General features: G+C 38.6%; 3 protein-coding genes across 7 annotated transcripts in view; 2 read left to right on the top strand and 1 right to left on the bottom strand.

Annotated features, from left to right (window-relative positions):
• sgca (sarcoglycan, alpha) overlaps positions 1-13,809 on the top strand; it is a 28,610-nt gene extending 14,801 nt beyond the window's left edge. Inside the window, exons 6-11 of the mRNA XM_028819374.2 lie at positions 7,530-7,692; positions 8,479-8,687; positions 9,622-9,648; positions 10,407-10,598; positions 10,717-10,743; positions 12,404-13,809. Coding sequence (XP_028675207.1) covers positions 7,530-7,692; positions 8,479-8,687; positions 9,622-9,648; positions 10,407-10,598; positions 10,717-10,743; positions 12,404-12,407 — 622 coding nt within the window. The 3' untranslated portion in view covers positions 12,408-13,809. The remainder of the gene's footprint in view (positions 1-7,529; positions 7,693-8,478; positions 8,688-9,621; positions 9,649-10,406; positions 10,599-10,716; positions 10,744-12,403) is intronic.
• The window catches only part of LOC114664509 (pyruvate dehydrogenase (acetyl-transferring) kinase isozyme 2, mitochondrial-like), a 905,310-nt gene that overhangs the window by 383,348 nt on the left and 494,089 nt on the right, over positions 1-27,873 (top strand). The window lies entirely within an intron of this gene.
• Positions 20,640-27,873, bottom strand: part of LOC114664453 (collagen alpha-1(I) chain-like) — a 32,123-nt gene continuing 24,889 nt past the window's right edge. For 4 of the 5 annotated variants that reach the window (XM_051936375.1, XM_028818537.2, XM_051936376.1 and 1 more), the window contains 14 exons: positions 27,544-27,597; positions 26,893-27,054; positions 25,148-25,255; positions 24,632-24,739; positions 24,278-24,331; positions 24,068-24,175; positions 23,718-23,771; positions 23,509-23,616; positions 23,031-23,084; positions 22,820-22,927; positions 22,437-22,719; positions 22,133-22,323; positions 21,789-22,031; positions 20,640-21,224 (listed from right to left, as the gene is read on the bottom strand). In XM_051936375.1, the coding sequence (XP_051792335.1) occupies positions 21,078-21,224; positions 21,789-22,031; positions 22,133-22,323; positions 22,437-22,719; positions 22,820-22,927; positions 23,031-23,084; positions 23,509-23,616; positions 23,718-23,771; positions 24,068-24,175; positions 24,278-24,331; positions 24,632-24,739; positions 25,148-25,255; positions 26,893-27,054; positions 27,544-27,597 (1,782 nt within the window). In that variant the 3' untranslated portion in view covers positions 20,640-21,077. The remainder of the gene's footprint in view (positions 21,225-21,788; positions 22,032-22,132; positions 22,324-22,436; positions 22,720-22,819; positions 22,928-23,030; positions 23,085-23,508; positions 23,617-23,717; positions 23,772-24,067; positions 24,176-24,277; positions 24,332-24,631; positions 24,740-25,147; positions 25,256-26,892; positions 27,055-27,543; positions 27,598-27,873) is intronic. The other variant, XM_051936379.1, reaches the window with a different exon arrangement.

Here is a 27,873-nt window from a genome sequence, read left to right as displayed (position 1 = left end):
ACGGCTGGGCAAGGGCCTTGCAAAGAATTTAATACTTATATTACTAGCCACACCCCTTAGCTCCGCCCATGTAGTAGTGAAACAGGACAGTGAGGGGGGCCCTGAATGGCTCCCCACTACTGATGTAACCCTTCCCTCTCTCCTCAGCCCGCAGCCTCTGTCTTGGATTACCGTGAATATATCGCTCCTGAAAGTGAACTATGACTCTTAGCACGATGACAGAAAATCAACCAGAATGTTCAAGCAAATTATGGAAAAAAACTTAATCTAAATCGATTAAGTAGTTCTCTCGTTCGCTAGCTAAGTGGAGGTAAGGAACGCCCCAAGGCTGGCATGTGAATGAGGAGGGCTCCTCCCCCTCTCCTCAGCCCGCTGTATGTCTCTCGGATTCGTGCAAATAAATTGATACCATAAGCGAATTGTGATACATAACACGTTGAGAGAAGTTGTAAAATCAACCAGAATGTTCAAGCAAATTATAGAAAAAAACCTGTGATCTAAATCTGTTAAGTAGTTCTCTCATGAAAAGCGGACAGACAGACATTGGATTTTATACATACAGGGTGAGTGTTAACACTAATGGTACTGCTATGTATATACTTATATACAATTTTTGTGGACAATTTGTGTGCCACATACGGTACATGTGTTGAACATGATGACAAACAGGTTGAGACATTCCTGTAAATCATCTTGCCAATGTGAAGTATGTTTTGTGCATAAATTGTTTCCGCCATTCAAATGTTAACATCATTTTGACTCACCCTGTATAGACATATATATAGTGACAACAAGGCAGTGCTATTGAGCCCTTGATAAAGCAGTACTAAAATAGTCCCAGTTTCCAAAGTAAATGATTTTTTTACATAAATAAAGATTACAAAAGAGTACTTTCACAGGTTCGTATTTCTGGCATGCAATACAATACACTCCTATCCAGCAAGCATCGTCCACCTCTTCCCGACTCTGAGTTCTAGAATAAAGTAGAAGCCTCCTTTTATGTTGGACCTGGGAGTTCTCCCAGTGCCATGGCTTTCCACGATGGAAGCACTTCCAGGCCATACAGAAGCTGCACAAAGCAGGGAGATCCTCTGCCAGAAGCACCCAAGGCAATTCAACGGGTGTTCACAGTCGGACGAACCAGGGGCGCACTGCCACCTCTCACACTGGAGGATTAATTGATCTTGATATATAGTCTTCCCCAGTCCATACATTATCCTTTCACCCAGACCAGCATAAGAACTGAGAACTATCCCGGCTGGGCTGTGCCTCCATTCCTGCTGTAGTTCTATTACAGTCTTCTGGACAGGCAAGGAATCATCCTCCACCTCAATTGGGATGCCAACTCATCCATTAGGGCATCTACGATGTAAATATATGAACAGAATGTCAATAATTAATTCCATAAAATAAAAAAGTGCATCCCAACTATTCCTACCCCTACTATTTACTGTTTTCATGCTGGGGTTGCTGTGTGGCATAGTAATATTATTTCTAGTCATGCCGCTTCATGATCCAATGTCTACGGTTCAGATCTCATGATCATGTGTTTCCTATGCATAGTTGGCATGTTCTCCTTATGTGTGTGCGTGTGTCAGTTGAGATTTGCCCCCATGCAGATTAGTTTAATTGGCACCATGCGGGTATGTGCATAAGTGGGTCCTGTGATGGACTGGTTCCTGCCTTTTGCCCAGCTGAGAATTTTATGTTGTATTGTGTGTGTAAAAATCTGTAAGTGCCCCGAGTCTGTACTTAATTGAGATGACTATACAAAAATTTGGTGAAGCTAAACGTTGAGGTATTTGTACTTGTATCTGGCTTAAAAGCACCAAGATATGTGCATCTGCTTTGATGAACATTGGTAGGTCTGTCAAAGTAGGGCAGTAAAATGACTCGAATCTGCCAACTTCAATGGCAAGCTCTAGGAGCTTCACAGTTTGAATCCACTGACCACTTAGCTTCCACACAGCTTCCAACTTGAGATGGAACATGAAAAAATTGACTCTTTGCATACTCAGTTCATAGGGCAGAAGTTAGGATTGTGTGTGATACTCTCAATCTTACTTCAGTAGCATTTGGCTACTCACTGTGACTCAGGGACTAGTAATAAAGGTGAGGGAAGATAGTGATTATTAGGCCGTGGTATTAATTAGAAACCTGATCTTCTGGTGATAGGCACTTTATCCACTAGGCTACACGGCCTCTGCTCTGAGCTACACACCAAGCCACCAGTCCGGCAGACTTATTTAGACACAGCTGAATGTTGAAATCTATCCATGAAAGAGTTAACATTCTTCCTCAAAAATGAGATGACAGGAGAGGTGATCTTTATTTTTGAAGTATTTGAGCTGTAATTAGAAAAACAGCTAAATATTTGAGTCTAACAGCTTAGTGCAGGTCTGTTGCTATGGCAGCCTGAGGCTGGTACAACACCTTATCATTTTGTGATGCTCCAGAGATGATCATTCTCCATCATTTACCCTGGGGAGCTGTGGGTTAGGGAAGGTGGGTTTTGCTATCAAGAAGAGGAGTAATTCTGGGTTACTGACCACAAGCTAGCGCAGACAAGCTGTGAATGTTCCCTTGCCAATCCTTCAGTTATACTGGGACACTGTCATCCTCTCCATCCTTTGACTCAGGTCATTTAAGGATCAGTCTATGAATGTGAGTGTTTTCTGGAGGACACCCCTCCCTAAATCTTCAGGCCCTGCAGGGTAGACTCCAGCACGGTTCTGACTGGCCGCTTTGAAGGGCAGAACCATTCAGCGAGACAGCTGTTGGGAGATTTCCATGACAACGGGAGCACATGCCACAGTGTGACCCACTTTTTTTAATTCCACAAGTGTAAACACAGAGTCATTGGCTGGCGTGCTTGTCAGTTGATGAAGGCTGTACATCCTCTGCATGGCCCCATCAAGGACCTTTAAGAATATTTCTGCTATGCAGAGTTTAATAGGATTCCATTGTTAAAAGCACTGTTATGTTACATTAGCAGAAAATGGTTTTAACTTCTAGAAGGCCAGAAAAGCAGGCTGAAAAAGGAGGTCATGGCCTGATGTTTTTTTTTTGGGGGGGGGGGGCTTTTATTAAAATAAACACCCCTAGAAGCAGTCGTTCCTGCCTGCAGCCACTTTCATTACAAATGTAATTATAGTAAACACAGCGGGAGGCTTGTGGGGTGACAAGTCGTGTGTCTTTTATTAAACTGAGAAGAACCAAATGGGCATGGTGCCAATACAGGCACACATCTGTGCTTGACAGCAAGTTTAAAATTAAATACACAGCCAGCTTCCCAAAATTCACTCATGCAATTTAAACGGAGAGGAGGACTTATTGTTCCAGGGTGTCCAACATTCTGGAAACAAAATAAAATAAAAATCAGTGGACCAGGCTACCTGAGTGACATCATAGGTATGTGACACAAGAGCTGTGCCAGCACATCATGTTATGTCTTTTATATGGCATCCTCCCTAACTGCTACTGCTTCTCAAATCCATAATTGTGGGGAGCTGGATCAGCAATGGATACAAGGCAGGAATCCATTCTGGGCATAAAATTAAAACAAGTGGGATTCCCACCATTCTCTTCTGGTGTTTTTTTTTTTCTACAATAATACAATGCTGAGCCACTGCTTTGATTATTCCATGTTGTTTGCTAGCGTGTCTGCTCTGCTCATTTTTAACTGTCATTAATAAGATACAATGAAGAGGGAAAAAATGCACAGAGAAAGTGCAAAATATAATGAAATCAACAAAAGAGAGTTAAGCATTTAAATCTATAGCAAAAGCAGAAATATTTCGAAATGTCTTATAAATGTAAAAATCATGCTGCTGTGCTTTTCTGAATGTAGTCAAGTCAAGTTGGGGAGCATGCACTGGTACAGTGCATTGCCGCACCCACTACACGACAAAACAACTCGGGATCCCAGTTGGCAACCCCACAGGCAGACACGTGGTCCAGTTCCATTCTCTGGAAATTACCTTCTATCTGCTGCAGCCAGGTGTTACGTGGGTGACCCCTTGGCCTGGTCCAACCACTCGGGAACCCAACAATGAGGATCTTACGAGCCGGATCACCCTCGGGGAAATGCGCCACATGGCCGCAATGCCGTAACTGACGCTCCCTCACAATGCAGGTAGTGTGCCTCATTCGGGACTCCATGAGCAACCACTCATTCAACACAAAGTCAAACAACGATACCTAAGGATTTTTCAGAGAGACACAGTACCAAAGGAGTCAAGTCTTCATCTCAGGTCACTGGATAGCATCCATGACTCACAACCATATAGCAAAACACTTAGACCTTCGTCCTTTTCCATAGATATCAGGAGCACCACACACCCACTCTGAATGTAGAATAAAAGAAAAATAATACCAGCTACTGCGGTGGACTGGCGCCCTGCCCGGGGTTTGTTTCCTGCCTTGCGCCCTGTGTTGGATGGGATTGGCTCCAGCAGACCCCCGTGACCCTGTAGTTAGGGTATAGCGGGTTGGATAATGGATGGATAATACCAGCTAATTAAATGAGATCAGTGCAATCAGGTGTTGTCATTGATTAGGAATCTGGTTGGAACAAAAACCTGCAGTCACAGGGGGACCACAGGACCAAGGTTGGGAAACACTGGCTTAGCCTAACACCTATAAGCACTGCTAAAAATTACAATATTTAGATTAGATTAGATAAAGTTTATTAATTCCAAGGGGAAATTCATATGCATACAGCAGCAGAAATATAAAAATAAGGATATAGACTCACAGGACAAATAATACAGCTAATCAATAGATAAATAAATAAGTACTGTAAATAAATAAATAAATATTGTTCAGATATTTCAAAATGGTATTTTAAAATAAACTTGACGAGTGACCCGGGATGAAGCATTGAAATGCCTGATAGCAGTGGGCAGAAAAGACCCCCAGAAGTGTTTCTTAGCACACCGTGGTGGAATCAATTACTCTTTTATTTTATACAGTGCCTTTTATTGTGAGCACTAAAACAAAATGCCAACCCCTCTAGATTCAGTTGTTGCAGTCCCTTTCTAGTGAGCACCATGTGCAAAACTCAGCATAAACAGAGTTTTTGACTTGTTTATGTAGAACTGGGCTTCTCAAAGTCGGTCCTGGGGTCCAACTGTGGCTTCAGGTTTTTGTTCCAACCAGATTCCTAATCAGTGACAACACCTGACAACACTAATCTCATTTAATTAGCTGCTTTTTTTTCTCTTCTCTTATTCTACATTAAGAAAGCCCCAAAGCATGATTTTTACATTAATAAGACATTTAGGAATATTTCCATTTTTGCTATAGATTTAAATGCTTAACTCCCTTTTGTTGACTTCATTATATTTTACCCTTCTCTGTGCAGTTTGCTCCTTTCATTGTATCGTAATAGTGATAATCAGCAGGGCAGACAACCAGGTAAACAACAATGAATAATCAAAGGCTGCAACTACTTCAGCGTTAGACCCACTAATTAGAAAATAATGAATTCATTAAACAATTAGAACACTTGGCAAAAAATAGAATGAAAATCAAGATGAAAATATTGTTAAAAAGAAAAAAAAACACATTATTCCAATATAACTGCTTGGTACATTTTAATATACCAAACTTAGTTTTCTAATTTCTACATTTTTCCAAAAACACATAATTTGACAAATAACAGTTCACTTAATTAGCCCAGGAGTCCAATTAAAAATAGAAACTGGTTGGAACAAAAACCTGCAGCCATTGTGGCCCCCCAAGACCGACGATGAGAACCTCTGATGTAGAACTTTTCATGTAGCACTTTAGAATTCAACTGGTCTTAGTTACATTTAAATTGCATATATTTATAGTGCCTTTCATGGTGAACACAATCTCCAAGCACAGTGCCAAGCAGTTTAATATCAGTTCTTAAATGTCATTTTACAAAAACACTTTGTATAAGTTTAAGCTGTCATTATTTCATATTCATCTTTCTTATAAAACTAGCAATAGTTGTATAATTTTTATAATAGGTTTTATAGCCCATTTCATGAAAGAAAGTTCAAAGAAACTTGTTACAATGTGAGGGTCTTGTTCAGAAAGCAGACGCCATCTCCTTCTTGTTGTTTGTTTTAGACTGGCCTACCCCTACTACAAACTTTGAACTTAAGGTTCGTGGGGGTAAGGCCAGGTACACCAGGATCCCTAATCTTAAAAATTTAGAGTAGGTGCCTAATCTTAAAATAGTGCAAGGGTGCCTAATCTTAAAAACAAGTGGTGCTTTTGGTGTCCGCTTTCCGAACAAGAGCCCAATGTGGTTCTTCATTAGTTTCTCATATAGCACTCTTGTAACCAAGTGGTCTTTACAAAGTTATATCAATCAATCAAATAAAATACAAGTATAATTTCAAACCTGCCCTCCTACAAGCCAAACAAAATTAAGAGTGTGATCTAAGTAAGAAAGAAGTAGTGAGGACAATAGGTGGTACCTGGAAAAAAAAACTGAGATCCAGAAAAGAGAGAAATACACACTGCAGCAGAAAAATCAAAGGTGTATTCCACTCAGTGCTAATGTGACAAGAACAGACTTAGAGAAAAGACAGGTCTTCAGCCTCAGTTTTGATGAAGAATATCAAAGAGACCAGTGAAAAGGTGAGGCACCAAACTAAGTGAGCTGTTTATTGAAGTGTTGGGGCAGTGAAAACCTGTAGTGTTGGCAAGAGTGGCAGAGTTTTCTAGACACTTCTGTAGTTGTAATTGATCCAGTCAAAGCATTTAAGATTGCATTGTGCACTTCCTAGAGATAGGAGTCAAGTGGCTGCCATCTGGAGAGTGGCACTTGAAGAGAGAACTACAGAAACCCAGGCAAATGCTGATTAAGGCATGTCACAAGATTGCAGTGGAGAGCCTGACTTTATATAAGGGTTAAAATGAAGGTCTGATTATTTGCCTGTAACTTGTTAGAATTTTACACAATCACAGATGATGGGGGACTAATGAAATATGGTTCAGTTTGGTTTGTGAAGGTGTTATTTAGGGTGGAACTGCAACAAGAGATTCCATTAGAATTTAGTGTAGATACCAAAGTCACAATCAAAAATCAGCACAAAGCATTTATTTTAATAGCATATAGTCACACTTGAAAAATGGCTGGAATTGCTTTATAATAATAGTGCAAACAAGAGTGGGACAAATAAAGAAAGTAAAAAAGAGAGAATGGTTATTTATAAAAGCACATTTTTATATACAGAAAGAGACTATTAAAAGCTTGTGCTACGAGTCTTAGCTTGGAAATTACAGACAGTCTGGAAAGATGTTTAGGATTCAGTATTGATTGAATTATTCAAGCGCCATCAAAGGAAAGAGAGGGAAGGATGTTTAGTCTCCACTCATTTGTAATGCATAACTTGTGGCTAAAATAGGTCAGAATGACCAGGAGTCTCCTGGGGTGGTCCACTTTGTCGGTTCAAGAGCATTTGATCAAAGTCACTCCAAGTTTATCCAAGTATACACCCTTTGCAGTATTCCCATATTGACCAAATATTGTTTCTGCTCACTTTCAGTGTCTATGTTAGGGTGGGCACTCACACCTTATTCCCCAAGTGTCTACGTGATATGCTGTCCCCTCTCAATCAAGAAAGCTGCTCTGAGGAAAACATGCTTGACTTCACCTGTGAAGAGTGGCTCAACACTCGTACTGAAATTGACTGGTGCAGGTCTACGTTGGTGAGTTTCTACTTACTTTAATATTAACGTGTTTCAAAATATAATCTTTGACCATTTTAAGGTTAGCAGATGTCCAGCCTGCACACTAAAGAGTTGAAGAACTTAAAAAAAAAATAATAATCTTTTCACTAATTTTTCACCTGACCATGAATCTGCATTTTATTTAATTGTAAACGTTGTTCACTTTTGATTGTTATTCACTGGGTCACTAATTTTCCCTCCGCTCATTACATTCAATATAAATGTATAAATTATTAATGTTAGAATTTCCAGCATTAGATAGATAGATACTTTATTAATCCCAAGGGGAAATTCACATACTCCAGCAGCAGCATACTGATACAAAAAACAATATTAAAGAGTAATAAAAATGCATTAATCAACAAAATGCAGATTGCACAGAAAAAAATGGAGTTAACTCGAATCTGATCACATTTTCTCTGTCTTTTTGGTTCATGGACACTTAGGACAACTACTCTGTTTAGCTGAGCATGTGTGTAAATAACTGAAGATGATGAGAACCTGGGTATGAAAATTTTGATGAGTTTCTCCATTTGGTGTCACATGTAAATTCAAAAATTAACCAGTAGATGGCACCAAAGATCACACTTTCTGTAAATATTTAAAAATGGCATTGCAGGCTTGCTGAATCTATTCAGGTGAAGCGTGTTTCTCTCTGCTTATTTGGCAGTTTCTAAGGAAATAACTTTAGTGCTTGTGGTTGGAAAACAATCAGTATCCCAGATTGCACCACACTGATTCTTCATACTGCTTGGTTTGTTTTAGATTGATATGACCCTAACAACACCATCTGCTCCTCTTCCTACCCCTGGATCAGGAATACTCACAGACAGTGAGTTGTTTGAGCCACCAGATAACCTGGAGCCCCATGATTACTTTCCTGACTACATTGGCATTGTAATTGTCCCACTGATTGTGGCACTCATCCTGTGTGCCATTCTGGCCTATATCATGTGCTGCCGGAGGGAAGGATTGTAAGTACACTTTGGCAACTTACTAAACTGAGAGTTTATTGTGAACCTCATACTCAAATTGTCATTCCAGCCTCTGTCATTTTTTAAGCGCTTTGGTCAGTTGTAATGCTGTGTTTTTAAGCGCTTAACAAATAAAAATGGTATGGTATTAGAAAAACACCTTACAATAACAACAAATAAAAAGGAAAACAAGAAAATATGTCCAAGCCTGGTCAAAGTATAGCACTGGACCTTACTGTTACAGTAAATATGTGCTGTATACTTATTAGTCATTAAAAACCAGTTTGGCTTCATATAGTTTTAATATGCTAACAGGATATTAAAATTCTTTGAAAAAAATATGACAACTGTTTTTAGTGGTTCTTTTTATACTCACTGAAACACAATTTAGAACTGCAAAAACTAAAACACAATCTTTTTGAAATTGCTGAACAGGATTAACACATTGCTATTACTCATTTAATGTCACAGATGTTGTGCTTCCTAGAATAATGAGGAAGGCCATGAACGTCTTTGGAAGGCCAGATTACAATTGTAAAGTTCAAAAGCCACAGGTCACACAAAAAATGTACTGGAATGGCAATCTTTCTAGCTAGGAAACAGACAGTGTGACCTGTTTGTCATTTACAGGGAAGATGTACGGTGAGAGAGAAAGGCAAAGGCAATGAGAGAGACAGAGACAGAGACAGAGAAAGAGAATGAAAGAAAATGTCCTTAATTCTGATAAAATGAAGTGACTGCAGCAGGTATTTGAATTTAGAGCCAACTCAACCAAACAAAAGGGACCAAAGATGTGAATAGATTCTAAGCCAGTAAACCTAAACAGGTCTTCATCAGTTCCAACCAATATATAACACTTCCAAATGTCAATCTTGCCAAAATGAAAACTAAATATATATTTAAATGTTTTAATATTTTTCCTTCTGTTTTCTAGAGAGAAGAGAAATGCACAGACCCCAGAGTAAGTAGTTCTTATATTCCACATTTTTTATTGAAAATTATTGTTCAGCATGGAAAATTGAATGTTGGTGCAGGGAAAGTAAAAGAGAAAAGTTCTGTTATGGAGTCAATTGAGTAGCAGGGAATATTTTTTAAACAAATGTTCCTTCCATCTGTTTCGCTGGGAACTAGGAGCCTCATGACAACAGAGGCCCTTACCTGCTACCATCTTGTATGATATCAACTATTTTTCCATCTTCATATGGCATCCTGATGATAGAATCACTTTGCCTTTGCCAGTAAATCTTCAAGATATACCTTAAGCAAATTATGTAATTTTCACATTAATTTCTCTCAAATGAGGAATTGTTTCAATGTATCATTAGTATGATTTTTCTCTGAAACGTAACTGAGTCAAAAAAGAATCAATTTATCCACAATGCATTATGTTATTATATGGTATTAAAAATCACTTTGTTTTTCGTCAATTTTTTTAATTATAGGGACACAAGCAAACACCATATATCACAGCAGCACTGGGCACAAGGTAAAACCAATGTTAGTTCAAATATCAGATCATTACTGATTACAATGATACTCACTTATACTGGCATAACCCAGAGGCAAATCCTTTGGGATGTAGGATGGAAACTATAATAACCGAAGAAAACCAACACTGCATATACGTTAATCAAACCTAAGACACTAAAGCTTTGAGGCAGGAACACAAATTACAGCACAATCCCAACAATTATGCTTAATATTTTTTCCTATTTACAGTATCCAGCTCTATCATCATCAGACCATTCAAACAAACTCCAATGAGCTCCGTACAATTGCAGAGGGCAGGAATGCTGCTCGCCCACTTTCTACACTGCCCATGTTCAATGCCCGTACCAGGGAAAGAACATCTCCAGTACCACAGTCCTTGAGCTCAGACAGCCCTCGTATCCCTCTCATCCTGGCACAACAGTGAGTAACTGAAATGTAAACTAAAACGCTTTCTGATGATACAGCACAAAAAAAATGAAGCGAAACATACGGTATTATTTGAAAAGGTGACAAACCCTCATATGTTATTATTTTTCAGAGAGCCGCACAGTGACTCCCTGCCCAGGTATGTCCATTTTCTTTCTTTGCACAGTTAAAATGTTTCTTATTCGAGTAATATGTTTTCCTATTGGTTTCCAGTTTCTGCTATTTTTAAAGTATATATGACAGCACCATGCAAGCGGAGTCAAATACAGCATTAATCTTTGAGAGTTCTGCTATATATCCTGGTTTAATTTGTATAATTTGAAAATATACTTGTGTCGTAATTTACCAAAATTTTCCAATTTATATTAATTTACATATTATTTTGTCCTTAATATTCTTGCGTCAAACAAATAATTTTGAATTAATTCAAATAAAGCAAGCTTACATAAATAATAATTTAACTAAATAAAAGACCAATAAATGCAGATCCATACAATGCAGTACTAGATGTTTCTGGAACTGTGGAAGTAAACAGTAGTCAGATGAGAAGGATTGTTTATGTAGTCACTGCAAAATTTCCTTACCCATGTATGTTTAACTATAAACTTTAAGTCTTTGTATAAATATTATCATACATAACTGATCAAGTTTCATCCAGCTCTACATTCATAAAAATCACATTTTCCAAAAGTCTTTATTTACAATACCTGTCTTTGACTTCTAAATAACATTAAATCTCCTCAAAGTGCTATAACCATATTTTTGTGTCTGGAGAGAAACTTTACCTTTTGATAAAAAAAAAACATTCAATATATAATCTCCATTACTAATAACTCGAAAAAAAATATAGCATTTTAGAAAGTACCTCTATAAGCTGTGGAATAGGCTTTATTCATATTGAATAATCAATTTAAAATTTAAAAACTGTGTACAGTTTCACTCTTGAGTATCTGCTTAAGGACAATTGTTTGATAATTAAGTGTTTACTGAAGAACACAAAACGTACTGGTATATGCACATATATACATTCTGGCGTCATTCCACAGCAGCATTTAGACCCAAGGTGAACATTTCTATTCCTGGGAAAAGTACGAGAACTGCAAATTTCCATAACCATCTGTTCCCTCAGACTCTCTACTTGTGCTCATTGACTGGTTTATTTAAGCTTTCTTGTATCAACAGTACTCAAAATCTAAAATTACCCAGCAGGTTTTGATTTTCCATGAAAGGCAGGAAATACAAGTCTTGCTCATAAATATACCTTGTAGTATGTGTCTTAAATCCAGTTTAATCATTTTTTCCCCCTCCCAAACAGATGATTATAAAAAAACACATATGAACTGCAAATAAGGCTATGTTCAGTAGATTAACTATTTTGCATTTATTTCATTAAACAGAAGAAAACCTTTTTAAAAGGGTTCACAAAAATACACCATGTGCAATACAAGTCACAATAATAAAAGGGAGGATGACATTTTGACCCTGCAGATGTATGTTGAAATCACTGGCTGAGTGCAAAAACAGAAAAAAAAACTTAGCACAGCAATGAGCTCTATTAAAGTGAGAAACATACACATGCTGTGAATCTCTGAGGCCAGAAACAGAGAAAACTCTGATTTAACCATAAAGAGAGGCAAAAATTTTGTCTGTGACAGGGTAGTACACAGAAAACTAACATGGTTAACATATGAAATGAAGATACTTAATGTCTTACAACTGCAGTTCTTTGCACAGAGTCCAGTAAATGTGCTTTATCAATGCAACAATAAATATGGAAACGACTTTCCTGTCTTTCACAGGTAAACTCAACATGGAGAAACAAGCACAACTCTGTTGGAAACCAGTTGCTGGCCAATGGAAAATGAAATCCTTAGGAAAAGAAGCATTGCTTTCTCCAACAGAGAATAAAACTGGTCTCAACCTTTCTTAGCATAATATGCATTTATTTCACAGTGTTTTAATAACATTATGAGCATTCTGGCAGAAAGATACTTTTAGATATTGAATGTTAAATAAGACAATGCAATTATCAAATCCATTAAAAATGCACAAGATTATTTAGAAATTGTATATTAATTATATATAAATCACTGGCAACCAGCTATGCTTTATTGTCATTACTATTTTATCATCTGGCTCTAGGTCTAACTGCAGTAATATGCTTCTCGTGCTCTGCTTTAAGACTGTGTTCTCTACTGCTGAGTAACTTTAAGTTCATTCCACCCAACCCAATGTGCATGATTTTGTTGATAATCTTGGCTAAAGACATACTGTAAACTAAATAAAATATAATATTTTTTCCAAACTAAGCAATTTTGGATGAGCACAGGATAAAACTGACCATTCTGATGTCAAGCAATTAAGCATGTGTAAGTCAAAAATGTCCAAGTTTACGTTTACAAGATTAAATTGCTGAATTTAACTCATCGTGACCACACGATCAGAGAAGTCTTCAGTATGCTTTCATTTTTTGATATTTGAGTTTTTGCTTGCACTTCTACTGTTTCAGGTAACCAGAAAATTCTCCTCACATTAGCAAAAATATGAGCAGCCCCAAGAGGCTAACACTGCTGTGCTAGTGACAAAATGTGTAAGTCTACTATGCCGACAATTTTAAAAATCAGGAAATCCACTCACCTGGTCACTGTATTACCTATATTTTCACCGCAGAATGTATTTTTTCATTTTGATGACTCCTGATGCATTCTAATAGATATTAGTTTCTATGTGCAACATTTTACACAGATCACTATAAAAGGTAAAATATAAAATAATGTCATCGACCCATCCAGATATCACCCAAGCAATGTTTTCCTAACTGTTGGTCCCATCTCCAATTTTGAAGCTAATAAATACATTGTTGGTAGAATAGCATGGGAGAACTACTTACAGCTACATGAAAGTATATATATTAAGAAATAAAACATACTTCCAGTGTTAGTAAATTTCCAACACTTTACTTATTGTGTCACATTAGAAATTACTTTCTCCACTAAATTGTGGCTAGGAAAGAAATTATGTTATTTTAAAAACTTGGGAGTTAAACTGTAAGTCAAATTTCAAATATTAATTCAATATAGAAAATTATAAGTAGAAGTGATGACTCTTTATCACACTCTGCAGCTTCACATTTTGACCAGCCCACCTAAGAATATTTTATAATTGTTGAGGCCTTATAATCATTGCCATACATTAGGGGGGAAAAGCATAGTTAAAAATATCTGACAAGAATTTAAAGTGGATTGAAAAATATGCATGAGATAAATTAAAGTTCAAAAGTATTTCACGAGAAGTAAAATGAGTACTACAGAAAAAAAATAACTACATGTAGACAGACATCAGGGGATCATTTCAGCGAAAAGTATTAAACGATGGCAAAAGTTCACATTCACATTTAGTCACTATAAAAATCCTACGAAGCACAGAAAGCAATTGTGTATTATTTAAAGCAAAACAATGTATCTGAATTACTAAACCTTTATCCGTTTAGCACTGCACTTGGGTTATTTGATTTACACTTTTCATTGCCGTTTAATTTTGTAAAACGTTTCAATACCTTACACATTAAATCAGATGCTCATCATTGCAGTAGTTATCACGTTAAGTAAAGCCACATATAATTGCCATATTTCAAAATGATTAGATTTTTAAATTTCAAATTCCTTTAGTTACGTACAAACCTGAGCCTCGCCAGTAGTCCGTTTATGCAAATCAATCCTTGAATTTACTGAATGAAAAAATACATACTGTATACTGTATACCTTAAAAAAACATACTTTTTCCATTCGCGTTTGATCTAAAATGCAACACCTTTGTAGCAACATTTATTTAAGAATTACAATCTAGCTTTGTAAAAATTTGACTTGCATATATGGAATGTTATTTGCTTTTAATAAATTCTATCAAATTAAAAAAAAAAACAATTACAATCTCAATTCGTTTAACGAGGCCTTTACCTGGAAAGACATTGTGTTATGATGTCACACACGTTATCAACTCTCTTTCTAATTCTAAATAATCCCCTTTTCATTTTTGACTTTCTCGTTGGCGTCTGTCCATGCAGGTTAAGTGCACCTGAGATTCAAAGTCATTTTCAACACAACACATAACGGCCCGTCTATAACAGAAAGATAAGCTATTTCGAAAAGAAAAAGCTATTTGGATGATGCAAATATTCATTTCACAAAAAAAAAAAATTAAATGACAAAATAATAAAAAGCTAAAGGCCGCAGACGAAGCCACGAACACACTGCCTCCTCCAGCTCCTTCACACCACAGACTGATACACTGCGCGCGCGAGCTCCACAGTACGCGCCTCCCGCGCTTATCTGCCCGCGCAGCTGCCCTGTCGTGACGTCATTTGTAGCCGCTTCACCCAAAGCCGGCGCATGAGCAGAAAGCTAAAAAATGGGCTTTGCTGAAGGTATGTTGAACATTTTCCTCGACTCCGTTATTCTGGATTCAGCCAGTGCAGCTGGACTTTCACTTTTTGGTTTCTTATGGAGATGATGGCGTTATGCAGTTAAATTGATCGCTTTCGCCTGCTTCGTAGACTTCTTCATTTCCAGTACGCCGCAGGGGGTCGGGGGGATGGATGGAAGGGGACGAAATCCAAACTTGGACTCCACACTTCTGTGCATTTACACTCCATATTCCCCATGGAGAGTTAAGTGGATTATGTTTAGTTTATTCAATTTGAATTCTGGTATCGTTACAGTTTTAGTATCTATACTGTTGAGACAGACACTTTCTGCCGTTGGTGCGCACCTTGTGTCCTATGCTGTTAAGTTGTGGAAACCCACTTCTTGCTCTGCATGACCTGAATAAGCTTGTTAAAAATGAATGAATGAATGTGTCCGAAATCCCATTGCAAAGTTCAGTAATGTAATTTAAAATATTGCGTGCGTACACGTTTGTACTGTATGTATGTGACTTGCTGGGAGGGGGGCACACAGTAAGTTAATAACGTAGATGTCAAGCCCCGAGTGTGAGCCTCACATTTCTTTATACTGATTGATTAATTCAATTGATTTTTAAAGGGGTTCTTCAATTTTAGACAGCCCAGGTATGGACTATTGCCCTGGACTGACACGAGGAGAGAAATGTCAGACAGTTCATCTTCTCCAATCTGCTGCTCAGGAATTGGTATTTGTGTGTAACATGTTATTAAAGTCTGTTGTATTTACTCTTTAATATAAAATGCTCTGTGAAGATCCTCATGATGAACATAAATCTCAATATCTAAACAAAAGTTGATTAGTTGATTGATATTATTGGTAGCCTTAAGGAGATTAAGGGAGGAATTAAATCCTGGTTTTCTTCGAATTTTCTTAAATTAAACAGTGACAAAACTGAGGTTCTCCTCATTGGTTCAAAATCATCATTATCCAAAACCAATAATTTTTCTCTTATTATTGATAACTCTATTGTTTCCCCATCATCTCAGGTCAAGAGTCTGGGTGTCATCCTTGACAGTACTCTATCTTTCCAATGTCACATTAATAACATCACCCGGTCTGCTTACTTCCACCTATGTAATATTAATCGCATTCGCCCCTCCCTCACTACTCATACCACTGCCATTCTTGTTCATAATCTTGTCACTTCTCGGCTGGACTACTGCAATTCACTCCTCTTTGGTCTCCCTAATAAATCTCTTCATAAACTTCAGTTAGTTCAGAATTCTGCAGCATGTATCATCACTCAAACCCCATCTATTCACCATATTACTCCGGTCTTGCAGCAGCTTCATTGGCTCCCGATCAAGTTTCGTACTGATTTTAAGATTCTGCTATTAACATTTAAGGCCATCCATAACCTCGCCCCTCCATATCTGTCTGACATTCTTCATGTTGCCATTCCATCCCGTAACCTTTGATCCTCTTCCTCCTCCCATCTGACCGTCCCTCCCGCCCGTCTAACCACCATGGGGAGCAGCGCATTCAGCCGTTCTGCTCCCAAGCTCTGGAATTCATTACCTGCGGAGCTCCGAAATATCAAATCATATTCATCCTTCAAATGTAAACTTAAAACACATCTGTTTAAAATGGCTTTTTCTTTTTCCTTCTGATTATAGTGGTTTTGTTTGGTTTTAATTTTTAGATTTTCTGATGTTTTAAGTTGTTTATAATTGTGTCTTTTATTTATTTATTGTTTTTTCGGTGTCCTTGAGTTCTCAGAAAGGCGCCTTGTATGAATAAAATGTTTTATTATTATTATTATTATTATTATTATTATTATAATTATTTTTGAAATGGCATCAGAATTAAATATGTCCAGCTAGAATTTAGCAATTTATCTTTATATATATACTAGTAAGCTAACAACATATACATATTTAGTAAGGAATTAAATTATTTAACCTTTTAATTAATCAGCTGGTGTTACATATAGCATAAATACCACTAGAGCTTCTTTGTTGTTGAAGCATATACAATTCTGTAGATGGATTGTGCCAGACCAAAGTGACACAATATCTTCTCTGTTACAGCTGAAACTTCACCGTTGCTGGAAGATGCATAATTGAACCCTCACTTTAAGTGGCATGTTTCATGCTGGGTACCGGCCGTAATTTTCTTGTGGGCCTTTTTTTTTTACTCTGCTAGGCAAACCTATTGGCATTATCTTTCAAAGTCCAACTTCCCTACCTTATCGCTCTTCATCTTATTTGCAGTAGCTTGATGTGGGTCCTGCATGTTACCAAGGCCAATTAAGGATGTTCCAAGCAGCTTCCCGGCCCTTCCGCATTCCTAATATGAATAGTGTTTTCTTTATTATGTCATCCTGTTATGAGTTCTGATATTCAGTTATTCTATCAATAATCTTTTATAAGAAGTCCAGCAGTTTTGAGAATATTATGTTACTTTGCATGCACCGTCACCAAAGTGTTATCAAATTTCAACACACTTTAAATTCTTAACTAATGCCAAATCATAGAAGGTGAATATTGACTCTAGTCTGATTTAAGGTTGAGGAAGACATTTTGGAGGGTAGTTATGCAGCCACTCACTATTGTGTTTTGATCTATTCATTAATTTTTAGAGAACACTTAATCGGTATAAGGTTGCAAGGACCCACATCATATTTTAGAAGCACTGGATGCAAGGCCATCCCACTTGCCATGCTCATGCAACCACCCTGACATGCACATACACTAGATCAGTTTAGAGTTCCCAGTAAAGCAAAATATATATAGCTTTGATAAATGAACAGAGGACCTAGTGGAAATTCACTCAGTTATTAGTCACTGTGCAGACTTCGCAGAGAGGACACCCCAGATAAGAACCAAATCAGGGCCCAAAACTCTGTGAAACAGCGACGTAACTCACTGCCTCACAACAAATTCGATATTAAAAAGGATAGAGAATGAGCATAATAGTGCTGCTATTTAACTCCCATATTCAATAATTGTAAATGATTCAAATTTTTTGAAATAACCCATTTACATGAAATTACGTTTAAAACAAATTTTAGAATATTGTAAATGGCAGTTAGAAGATGTTAAAAAACAGACAAGACCTATCTCTACCTTCATATATTACAGGGCTGTGGAGTCAGAGTCAAGGAGCCGGAGACAATTTTGGGTACCTGGAGTCGGGATCGGAGTCTGCAAAAATGTACCAACTCCGACTCCTAATAAATTTAAATTGTAATGAAAAAAAATACAGCAAGTTCAAATGTCCCATTTCACAAACAATAATCATAATTAAGTACTTATCTGTTGTAAGAATAAAGCCCAATGCATAGTTGTGTTACTACTATGTGAAGTTCAGCTGAGTTATTATACAGCCTGACATTCATATATTGTAATCTGGATTATGGTATATTACAAAAAGTGTTTTCATTTTATTTCATATATAATGTGATTAGTTTGAGTGTAAACAAATGTAATGATGTAGGTGTAGATGTGTGCTATGGCCTGATGTGTGTTCAGGGGTTCTTGTCTTTTGTTTAAACTGGCCAATATTGTAGAGAGTCAGCTTCCTAGCTAGTAGTTCTGTGGTTAAATGACGTGTATGTTGCCTTCTTTTAATCAAAATGGAAAATACATTAGCATATTAAATACAGGGCGGCACAGTGGCGCAGTGGGTAGCGTTGCTTCCTCGCAGTTAGTAGACCCAGGTTCGCTCCCCGGGACCTCCCTGCATGGAGTTTACATGTTCTCCCCGTATCTGCGTGGATTTCATCCGGGTACTCTGGTTTCCTCCCACAGTCCAAAGACATGCAGGTTAGGTGCATTGGCAATTCTAAATTGTCCCTAGTGTGTGCTTGGTGTGTGTGTGTGTGTGTGTGTGTGTGTGTGTGTGCACGCACCCTATGGTGGGCTGATGCCCTGCCTGGGATTTGTTTCCTGCCTTGCGCCCTGTGTTGGCTAGGATTGGCTCCAGCAGACCCCCATGACCCTGTAGTTAGGATATAGCGGGTTGGATAATGGATGAATGGATGGATATTAAATACAGAGGAGTTGGAGTCAGAAGTACCAGAAACTAAGGAGTCAGAGTCGGAGTCGAAGGATTTATGTACCAACTCCACAGCCCTGAATTTTTGGAATGTAGTTATAGAGCCTCTCACTATTGTGTTTTGATCTATTCATTAATTTTTAGAGAACACTTAATTGGTATAAGGTTGCAAGGACCCACATCCTATTTTAGAAGCACTGGATGCAAGGCCATCCCACTTGCCATGCTCATGCAACCACCCTGACATGCACATATACTAGATCAGTTTAGAGTTCCCAGTAAAGCAAAATATATATCTTTGATAAATGAACAGAGAACCCAGTGGAAATTCATTGTTATTAGTCACCGTGCAGACTTCACAGAGAGGACACCCCAGATAGGAACCAAATCAGGGCCCAAAACTCTGTGAAACAGCAACGTAACTCACTGCCTCACAACAATTTTGATATGACAAAAGGATAGAGAATGAGCATAATAGTGCTGCCATTTAACTCCCATATTCAATATTTGTAAATGATTCAAATTTTTTGAAATAACCCGTTTACATGAAATTAAGTTTTAAACATGCTTTATCCATTTTACATGAAATTACTTTTCAAACAAATTTTAGAATATTGTAAATGGCAGTTAGAAGATGTTAAAAAACAGACAAGACCCATCTCTACCTTCGTATATTTCGAGGCGGTCATATTTCTTCTAATAAAATCCCACAAGAAAAGAATTTAAAAAAAAAAAAAGGAACGACCTGAGGGCCAGTATAGTAAAAAGTGAACATGACATCTCACAAAAGTTAGTTAGACCATTTAACATGCTTTATTTCAGCATTCAAAATAATTAAAAACATCTCAAATTATTATACATATACAAAATAGGTACAGATCCTTGTTTCAGTCCCCACCCCCTCCCCAAAGTGTGTCTGCATCTTGGTTTTGGTTTAAAACTCTGCTAAAATAACAAAGTTGTGAAGTGGTGGTAGTGCATCAAGCTTTGAATTGTTGATGAAGGAGGAAGAAGAAGATAGCAGGAAAATCGAGAAACCAAAAAACAAAACGCACAAACAAAACGTGGACAGGGCAAAAGACAACAGAAGAATCCACCTGCTTAACCTATAGACGACAAGAACGCGTGTTCAAAAGCCCTTTCTCTTGTATTTCCAATTTATCTAAAGTGATCTTGAAAAGCACCTTTTCTTTCCCCCAAAACTAATTTACTGTGGTTTTTGTTTATGTTACGTAGCACCAAAGGTCCTGTAAAGCCTAATCCTGCAAAAAAATAAATAAATATTTATTCTCAAACGAACACCCACAAACAAGATTTCTTTACTTTTTTTACACTTCTTCCAGGACCTCATGAAAATAGCACCTTTGAAGATTCAGATGTTAACATGTTATGCCAATGGGTGACATCGCTAACACTCTAGGTAACAGCAGTTGTGAGGTAGCCTTAAATAATTCAAAAGAAGTTCAGACCCTTCTGCTTTACTCAGATGGAAAATTTCCCTCTTGGTATTTCTCTCTTTTTTTTTAAAGAATTCCTCTTATTTTCTCTTGTGGTTAGAACAAGAAGACACTTTCAGTATGTTTTTTTAAATTTATTAAACACCTGAAAACGGTACATAACATTTTTCATTGTCCTTCCGCAGTGGTAGAAAAAAAAAAAAGGAAAACGGCAAAAAGAGTCACCTGTTTTAATTAAATTCTTTTACTCTCCAGGGGATTGTACAATTTACAAATTTATATATTATTTTCTTGCTGTCAGAGAAACAAATGATTTTAAAGTGTCCATATCGTTGATGATGGTGGTTTCAAAGTAGTGGTCCCAAAACTGTGCTTTTTTTTTTTTTTAAAACTGGAGAAAACACACACCCGTCTTCAGGTGCATAGTTTAAGCAAGTGGACCGCTGACGGTCAAATGAAATGTAAGTTTTTTTTTTTTTAATGCATAGAAAAGAGTTTAGAGAGATGACTGCTAGAAAAAACAATTTCAAGTCCAGATTTCTTTTTCTCTTTTTTTTTTACAAGAAGCAGACAGGGCCAACTTCGAAGCCAAATTCCTGATCAGGTGCGCCAACGTCCATAGGTGCAATGTCAATAACTGGCAGACGAGAGGTCTTCGTCGTCTTGTAATCAATGACGGTCTTGCCCCAAGCACCAGTGTGTCTCTGTAAAATTAGAACAAATAGGAGCAGGTCAGGAGTGATGTCATGAAAGCCTGTTTGATAATGTTCTCCCAATCTTTTATTTATGGAGAAAACAAGCAGACAACATTCAGATCTCTTCATAGTTCATCGTTCACCCTTTTTCAGACTGCCAGTATGGACATTACACTGCAAAGCTGTTCATTCAATCCTTTTAGTTGACTCGCTTTGTGAGTCGTTTAACTGGCTTTTCCACCACTTAACGTTCTATCCTCATTGTACACCTATAATGGCTCTAATGCTTTTTCCCCTCTGTTTGCTGGATAGATGAAATCTTTCTAAACCAAATTATGTCCAACTTTCTCTGATCTTGGACTACTTCAGCAATACTCCATTTTTTAAATATCCTTTCTAGCAACATCTAGACACACGTGACAGCACATTCATTTTTGCCGCAGAGCATAATGTACACCATTTGTCCTACATGACATCTTGTGATACTAATTAACAGATTAAGTGTAATTCTGTCATTGAGCTTTTATTTCTGTTCACTATAAACATTTCAAATGTTTTAACAGTTAAACTTACTGTGCATGTATCCTCGCTAACGCTGTATGTGAAGCGGCTGTTGCCTTCAGCTCGGATCTCAATCTCGTTGGAGCCTTGCAGGAGCAGGGCCTTCTTCAGGTTGCCAGCTTCCTCATCCATGTAAGCAATGCTGTTCTTGCAGTGGTAGGTGATGTTCTGGGAGGCCTCTGTTGCCATCAGACGCAGGAAGGTGAGTTGGATGTTGACATCAGCTGGGTTGGAGCCCTCGCTGCCATATTCGAACTGAGTGAAAGGAAGATGCAAGATGGCTGTCAGCAAGAGGTTATCACAATGCACAATATAATTTTCTCTGGCAGGATTGGCCTCCTGTTTAGAGCCCGTACCTGGAAGCCGTCGCTCATTGCTTCGGAGAACCAGACATGTTTCTTGTCCTTAGGATTCTTGCTAGTGTACCAGTTCTTCAGAGGAATGTTGCTCTGGGTTGGGTAGACGCAGGTCTCGCCAGTCTCCATGTTGCAGTGGACCTTGATGGCATCCAGAATGCATCCCTGGTTAGGATCAATCCAGTACTCGCCTAGTAAGTGGAAAAAGATAAAGGGTCAGTGATGGAATGGCATCTCTAGGACCCATGTGGTAATTTATTATGATATCAATTGAATATAATCTTGAAAATCTTCAGTCTCTTACCGCTCTTCCAGTCTGAGTGGCACATCTTCAGGTCACGGCAGGTGCGAGCAGGGTTCTTCTTGGTGCCTTCAGGGCTGCGGATGTTCTCAATTTGCTGGCTCAGGGACTTGAGGGTGGTGTCAACCTCCAGATCGCGGTCGCGCATCACATTGGCATCATCAGCTCTGTAGTGACGGAATGGATCAGGGGCCTTCTCTTGAGCAGGTTGGGCAACGAAGCCAAAGTCGAATCCACCGCCAGGTGCACCAGGAGGACCGGGAGGTCCAGGAGGTCCAGGAGGACCCTATAGGATATCAAAGGACAAAACATATGCAAAATTACTATAGGTGAGACAAAAATGGGAGAGCTGTGAAGGAGTGAGCAGCTAGTCAGGGGACACTTACAGCAGGGCCAACTTCACCAGTACGTCCACGAGGACCAGGTGGGCCAATGGGACCAGGCAGACCACTAGTGCCATCTTTACCAGGAGAACCAGCGCTACCAGAGGGACCCTGTCATGAAAAGGTTAACAGAATGAGTAAATCATTGGAATCAAAGGTCTGAGATGTGAAATATGTACTGACAACAAAACAAATGTTTAGATGTTGTACTTACTCTTGGACCAGCGGGACCAGAAGGACCAGCAGGACCCATCTCACCAGATTGACCCTGTTAGAGGGGATAGAGAAAAATAAGATGTTTAATGAGAAAATATGTACTTGATGAAATAAAGAAAGGATCTAGCCAACAGCAACCTTTTTCTGCTTAAATATATTATCTGGAAACAGGTAAGGAGTCAATTAGCTCAGAAGATTTTCATTTTTTATTAAATAAATGGGAATTTTATATTGTAATATATTTTTGTTTATCCTGATCTCATCTATATATGTCACAATACTACTATTTTCATATTTTGTAGAAATGTCAGCCAAATTGTCATTGAACCTTTCTTCAGCTCAATTCTGTTTGCTACCATATCACACTGGTAGTCTATTTTGATGTCCTGAGTACGACATCATAAACTTCAATGAATGCAAAATAACCTGAGGTACTCAGGTATGAAGAGATAAGGATGCCAAGGGAGTGTACTTACGGAAGGTCCAGGAAGACCCTGCAGACCAGTGAAACCTCGGTGTCCCTTCATGCCTCTCTCACCAGCTTCACCAGTCTCACCCTTGTCACCACGGCCACCTTGAGCACCCTGTAGTATGGAAATAAACACAATGTGTGTATGGTTAAAGGTGAGTCCATAAATGCAGATATAATGATAATGGCATGTGATCAATTAAAATCTTCACTTACAGCAGCACCACGAGCACCAGCAGGGCCAGCAGGACCGGCAGGGCCAGCAGGACCCTAAAGAAAAAAGAGATAAGGTTTATTATTGTGTGACAGAAGAATCATCCAGTAGACTTTATTTTCAGTTGAAAAGTAGTCAAAGTAAAGAGCTGATATTTGTCAAATTACAAATGAAATGGAATGGGGGGGGGGGCCTCAACTGAGCCTTTTCTGAAAAATGCTCAGCATTCTAGGTGTGGAGTGCACCTTGACCAAACTAAACAATATTTAGGAATAATTCACAAGGCTATTAACCGCAGAGTTTTACAATTAATTCTGGAAAATACCACCTCAACAAAAACTGAGATACTTACACTCTCACCACGGTCGCCACTCTTTCCAGCAGGGCCAACAGGTCCAGGGGCACCAGGAGCACCAGGGGCACCAGGGGGTCCAGCAGCACCGCTCTCACCACGGTCACCCTGTATGATTAGGAGAAAACAGGAGAATGGTGAGATGCAAGCTTCCAAAGTGAATTATCTCAGGAAGAAATTGGCTAAGATGTGCAGAGCTGCAAGACGCACCTTAGGGCCAGAAGCACCATCACGACCAGGGGAGCCTTCATTACCAGGAGATCCCTAGAAAAGGGTACACAAGACAACAAATGAGTTAATGCTAAAGCCTCCAGTGTATCTATAAGCAAGGATAATGAAGGAGAACATAAGTCCCTAAAGGATAAGATTTCTGCAAGGCCAAAATGGAACCTCTTATGAAGGTAATTAGCTTTTCCCATTTATGAGCCTATAAACAATTTATCCTAATTGGGACATTTGGAAATGTCCATTTTTTAATGGTACAGTTTTTTAACATTGCCTGCTTTTGATAACTTAACTCTAACTTTGTTAACACAGACCAGGATTACAAGCTATAATTCTTACCTCACGTCCAGCTTCACCGGAAGCACCAGATGGACCAGGTGGACCCATGGGGCCAGGAGGACCACGTTCACCACTAGGGCCAGAAGAACCTTGTTTGCCAGGCTCACCCTATCAAATAAAAAGTAAGAAGTCAGCATGGTGGAAAAGTAATGGATAACACAATGACCTGAAATGTGTGAGTCATAATTTTGAATTGGTGTTTAAGAGAATGGAAGTTCAAGCAGGAGGCTATATTGCAATACAACCACTGACATTAGTTGTTGTTTATGTTGATGCTTTTGAGTCTGGGAAGCTAACAAACATTAGCATTAGGCCAACATGTAAATGGCCAAATCTAAATTCACACACTAGCTGTCTAAATATATTTGGGAGTTTTGGGGTGTCCAAACTTTTTAAAAGTGAATTTTTTCTAGGACTCTCATTTTAAAGGATTATGATCAATGAAGAGTGATCTACTCGGGAGGTGAAGTTTTAGGATCTGCTCAATAAATAAAAGTAGAAAATGAATTTACTCACAGATGGTCCGGGAAGACCAGAGAAACCACGCTCGCCTCTTTGTCCAGGAAGACCAACAATACCACGCTGTCCAGCAATACCTTGAGGTCCGGGGATACCAGAAGATCCCTAATGAGAAAATGAAGAAAAAATTAGGGTCCAACAGCATGATTTACCCATTAGAGTACTGGAGTACCCATTAGAGTACCCATCAAGTATTGTGGCCAATAGTGGCTTCATGAACTTTCAAAAATCCCCTTGATGTTATTTTGGAGAAATTAAATGGATAGGATTGACCAGCTTGTTGGATTGGGTGACCTCATCAGTTTTAATTCAATGGAGTTACAGGTACATTACAGAGGAACAAAATAAGGATTTCATTTCAAATATGTGAATGTTGATTTCCTTCCAGGTAGGCCACTGCCTCACTGAGTCAAATCAAGCGTAGTGTTTGAGCCACGCCACTTGTATTCTCCTCACTATAGGGAACCTTTGTTTTCTCTGTCGACCTTGAAGTTCGCCTGTTCCTACCTGTATATTGTAAACCCTTCTTTCAATTACTTTAATTTTGCTTACATCAATGTTTGCCTATCTTCACATACTAAATATCAGTTCACATAGTCCCCATATTTAAAATTTGCCTGTGGATCATCATCTTTAGATGTCTCACCCAGTATTCTAAGGTGTACTCTGTTGAAGTTAAGACCTTAGCCCTCTCTACATGACACTTGATCAACTCAGCTCACTTAATGGATTTGTTCGATTTGCTGTATTTTACTATGTGTTTAATTCAATCAAATTTTGGTTTACACGGGGTTATGAAAAGGAATTTGCCCCCTTCCCAATTTCCGTTTTTATTGTAAACTTTTAACCTGGTTTCAGGTCTCCTCATCAAATCTAATATGCAAAGCTGAATGTGTGTTTATCCAGTATGCACATCCACACCGTTGAACCAATTTCTGCCTGGTTTTGTACAGATTCCCCATTTGTACATGGGAAGACTGTAGGCTATGCTTCGTTACGAAATATTGTTGGTGCCCCCACCCCTGCTACTATTAGATTAAGGACACCTGAGTGAACAGAGAACACATTTTTATAGTTATTTGATTCAAGTTAATGTTATCTAAAAAGGATTTCTGTACATCCTTGTTTTTGTAGATGTGGCAATGTGTTGAATTTTGGTTGGACATGCAAGTAGAAATTTCTCCATGCTCTGTATACATGACAGTATAACGTCTAATATTAATATGGCTTCTCTTTTCCTGCCTTTTGTCATCCTTGTAGCCTGAGTGGTGACCTCAGTGGCTTCCAGTTTAAATTGCATCTCACTCATTTTGTGTGGGCCATCAACCTCGGTTGTTGTACCACCTTGTAACCTCTTAAGAAAGTTGAGTGGATAAACATGGAATCACCAGGTTATTCAAATGAAAACGTCTTGCTGGTAGAGTCACAATGTTTTGTCTACCAATTGACTTCACAAAATAGCTACCTAAAGGAAAGTGTCTACTTCCTATCCAATTTCTATGGCTTAATGCTAATTATACTATAAGGAAATTTAGAGAGGCATGAGGGGCACCTTGTAGTCAAGACGATGCATCAATTTCTTACATTAAATTGGAAAGGGAGTCCTATGTGGAGATTTTTGACAGAAGTCATTTCAAGGAGTGTTGTCAACCACTAATTAATTAAAGTTAATCAATGGGTGGATGTTCTAGATACCTAGACCTCCTGCCCCAAATTTTCAGATATTTTTCCATCATACTTACAGCAGGGCCATCACTGCCAGGGCTACCCTTCTCACCAGATGGGCCAGGAGGACCAGCAGGGCCGGGTTCACCAGAGCGACCAGCTGGGCCAGTGTCACCACGATTACCTTTCTGGCCTTCCTTTCCACCGGGTCCAGGAGGTCCAGGGGGTCCACTGTTACCCTATAATAGAAAGAGAGACAGGTTAAGCAAACATGTGCAGAAAGCTTCTGACGAAACCAGAAGAATTTATTAGATGACTTAGAGTGAGCAGTCAGCCTAACTTGTATGTCATTGGGATGCAAGTGGAAACCAGTGCATCTTTAAAAAAAAACACCGGGGAGAACATGCAAGAAGTGCAATTTGAAGCCAGGATACTGAATCTGTACGGTAGCAGTGCTAACTACTGTGCCACCCATATTGTGCCTGAGAAAACCAGTGTTACAAGAAAGTATAAACACCAGGGCAGATGTTAAACCCTGGTCACCAGAGCCTACGAGGCAGTGAATGGAGGTGGGGGGTCGTTTGAAGATGAAATAAATATAAACTTGTCATTTTAAATGGAGAGTAATATGAAGAGATCATCTTCCACCTGTCCACCGATGCCAGAATTGATAATGCCATCAGTAACATATGGTGTGATTTGGGTGAAGGTACAAGAGGAATACTTACAGCGGGGCCGGGAGGTCCAACTCTGCCAGCAGCACCAGGGAAACCAGTTGCACCCTAAGAGGGAAAAGGAAAAAGAGGTTAGGAAGTGGAACATTCTGCCACAGTTCGAGAGTTCTGGAAAAGCTGGAATTCACTCTGCTATTGCATTGCAACTGCAAACCACTATTACAAAAATATCAGTTAAGTTTCAAAGAAATGCACTAAATTGTTTATTAACCATTATTTATTAAGAATTCCTATGCTCAACTCATCTCATGCCTGAAACAATGTAAAACACTACAAAAATATGGCAGTATAGCTCAACAATCCAAACAGGGCATTTAGAAGAAT

Source organism: Erpetoichthys calabaricus, chromosome 14 (genome assembly GCF_900747795.2).
Source record: "Erpetoichthys calabaricus chromosome 14, fErpCal1.3, whole genome shotgun sequence".
Lineage (NCBI taxonomy): Eukaryota > Metazoa > Chordata > Cladistia > Polypteriformes > Polypteridae > Erpetoichthys > Erpetoichthys calabaricus.
The sequence above is the reverse complement of the archived record's forward strand: the minus strand, read 5'-3'. Positions and strand labels throughout refer to the sequence as shown.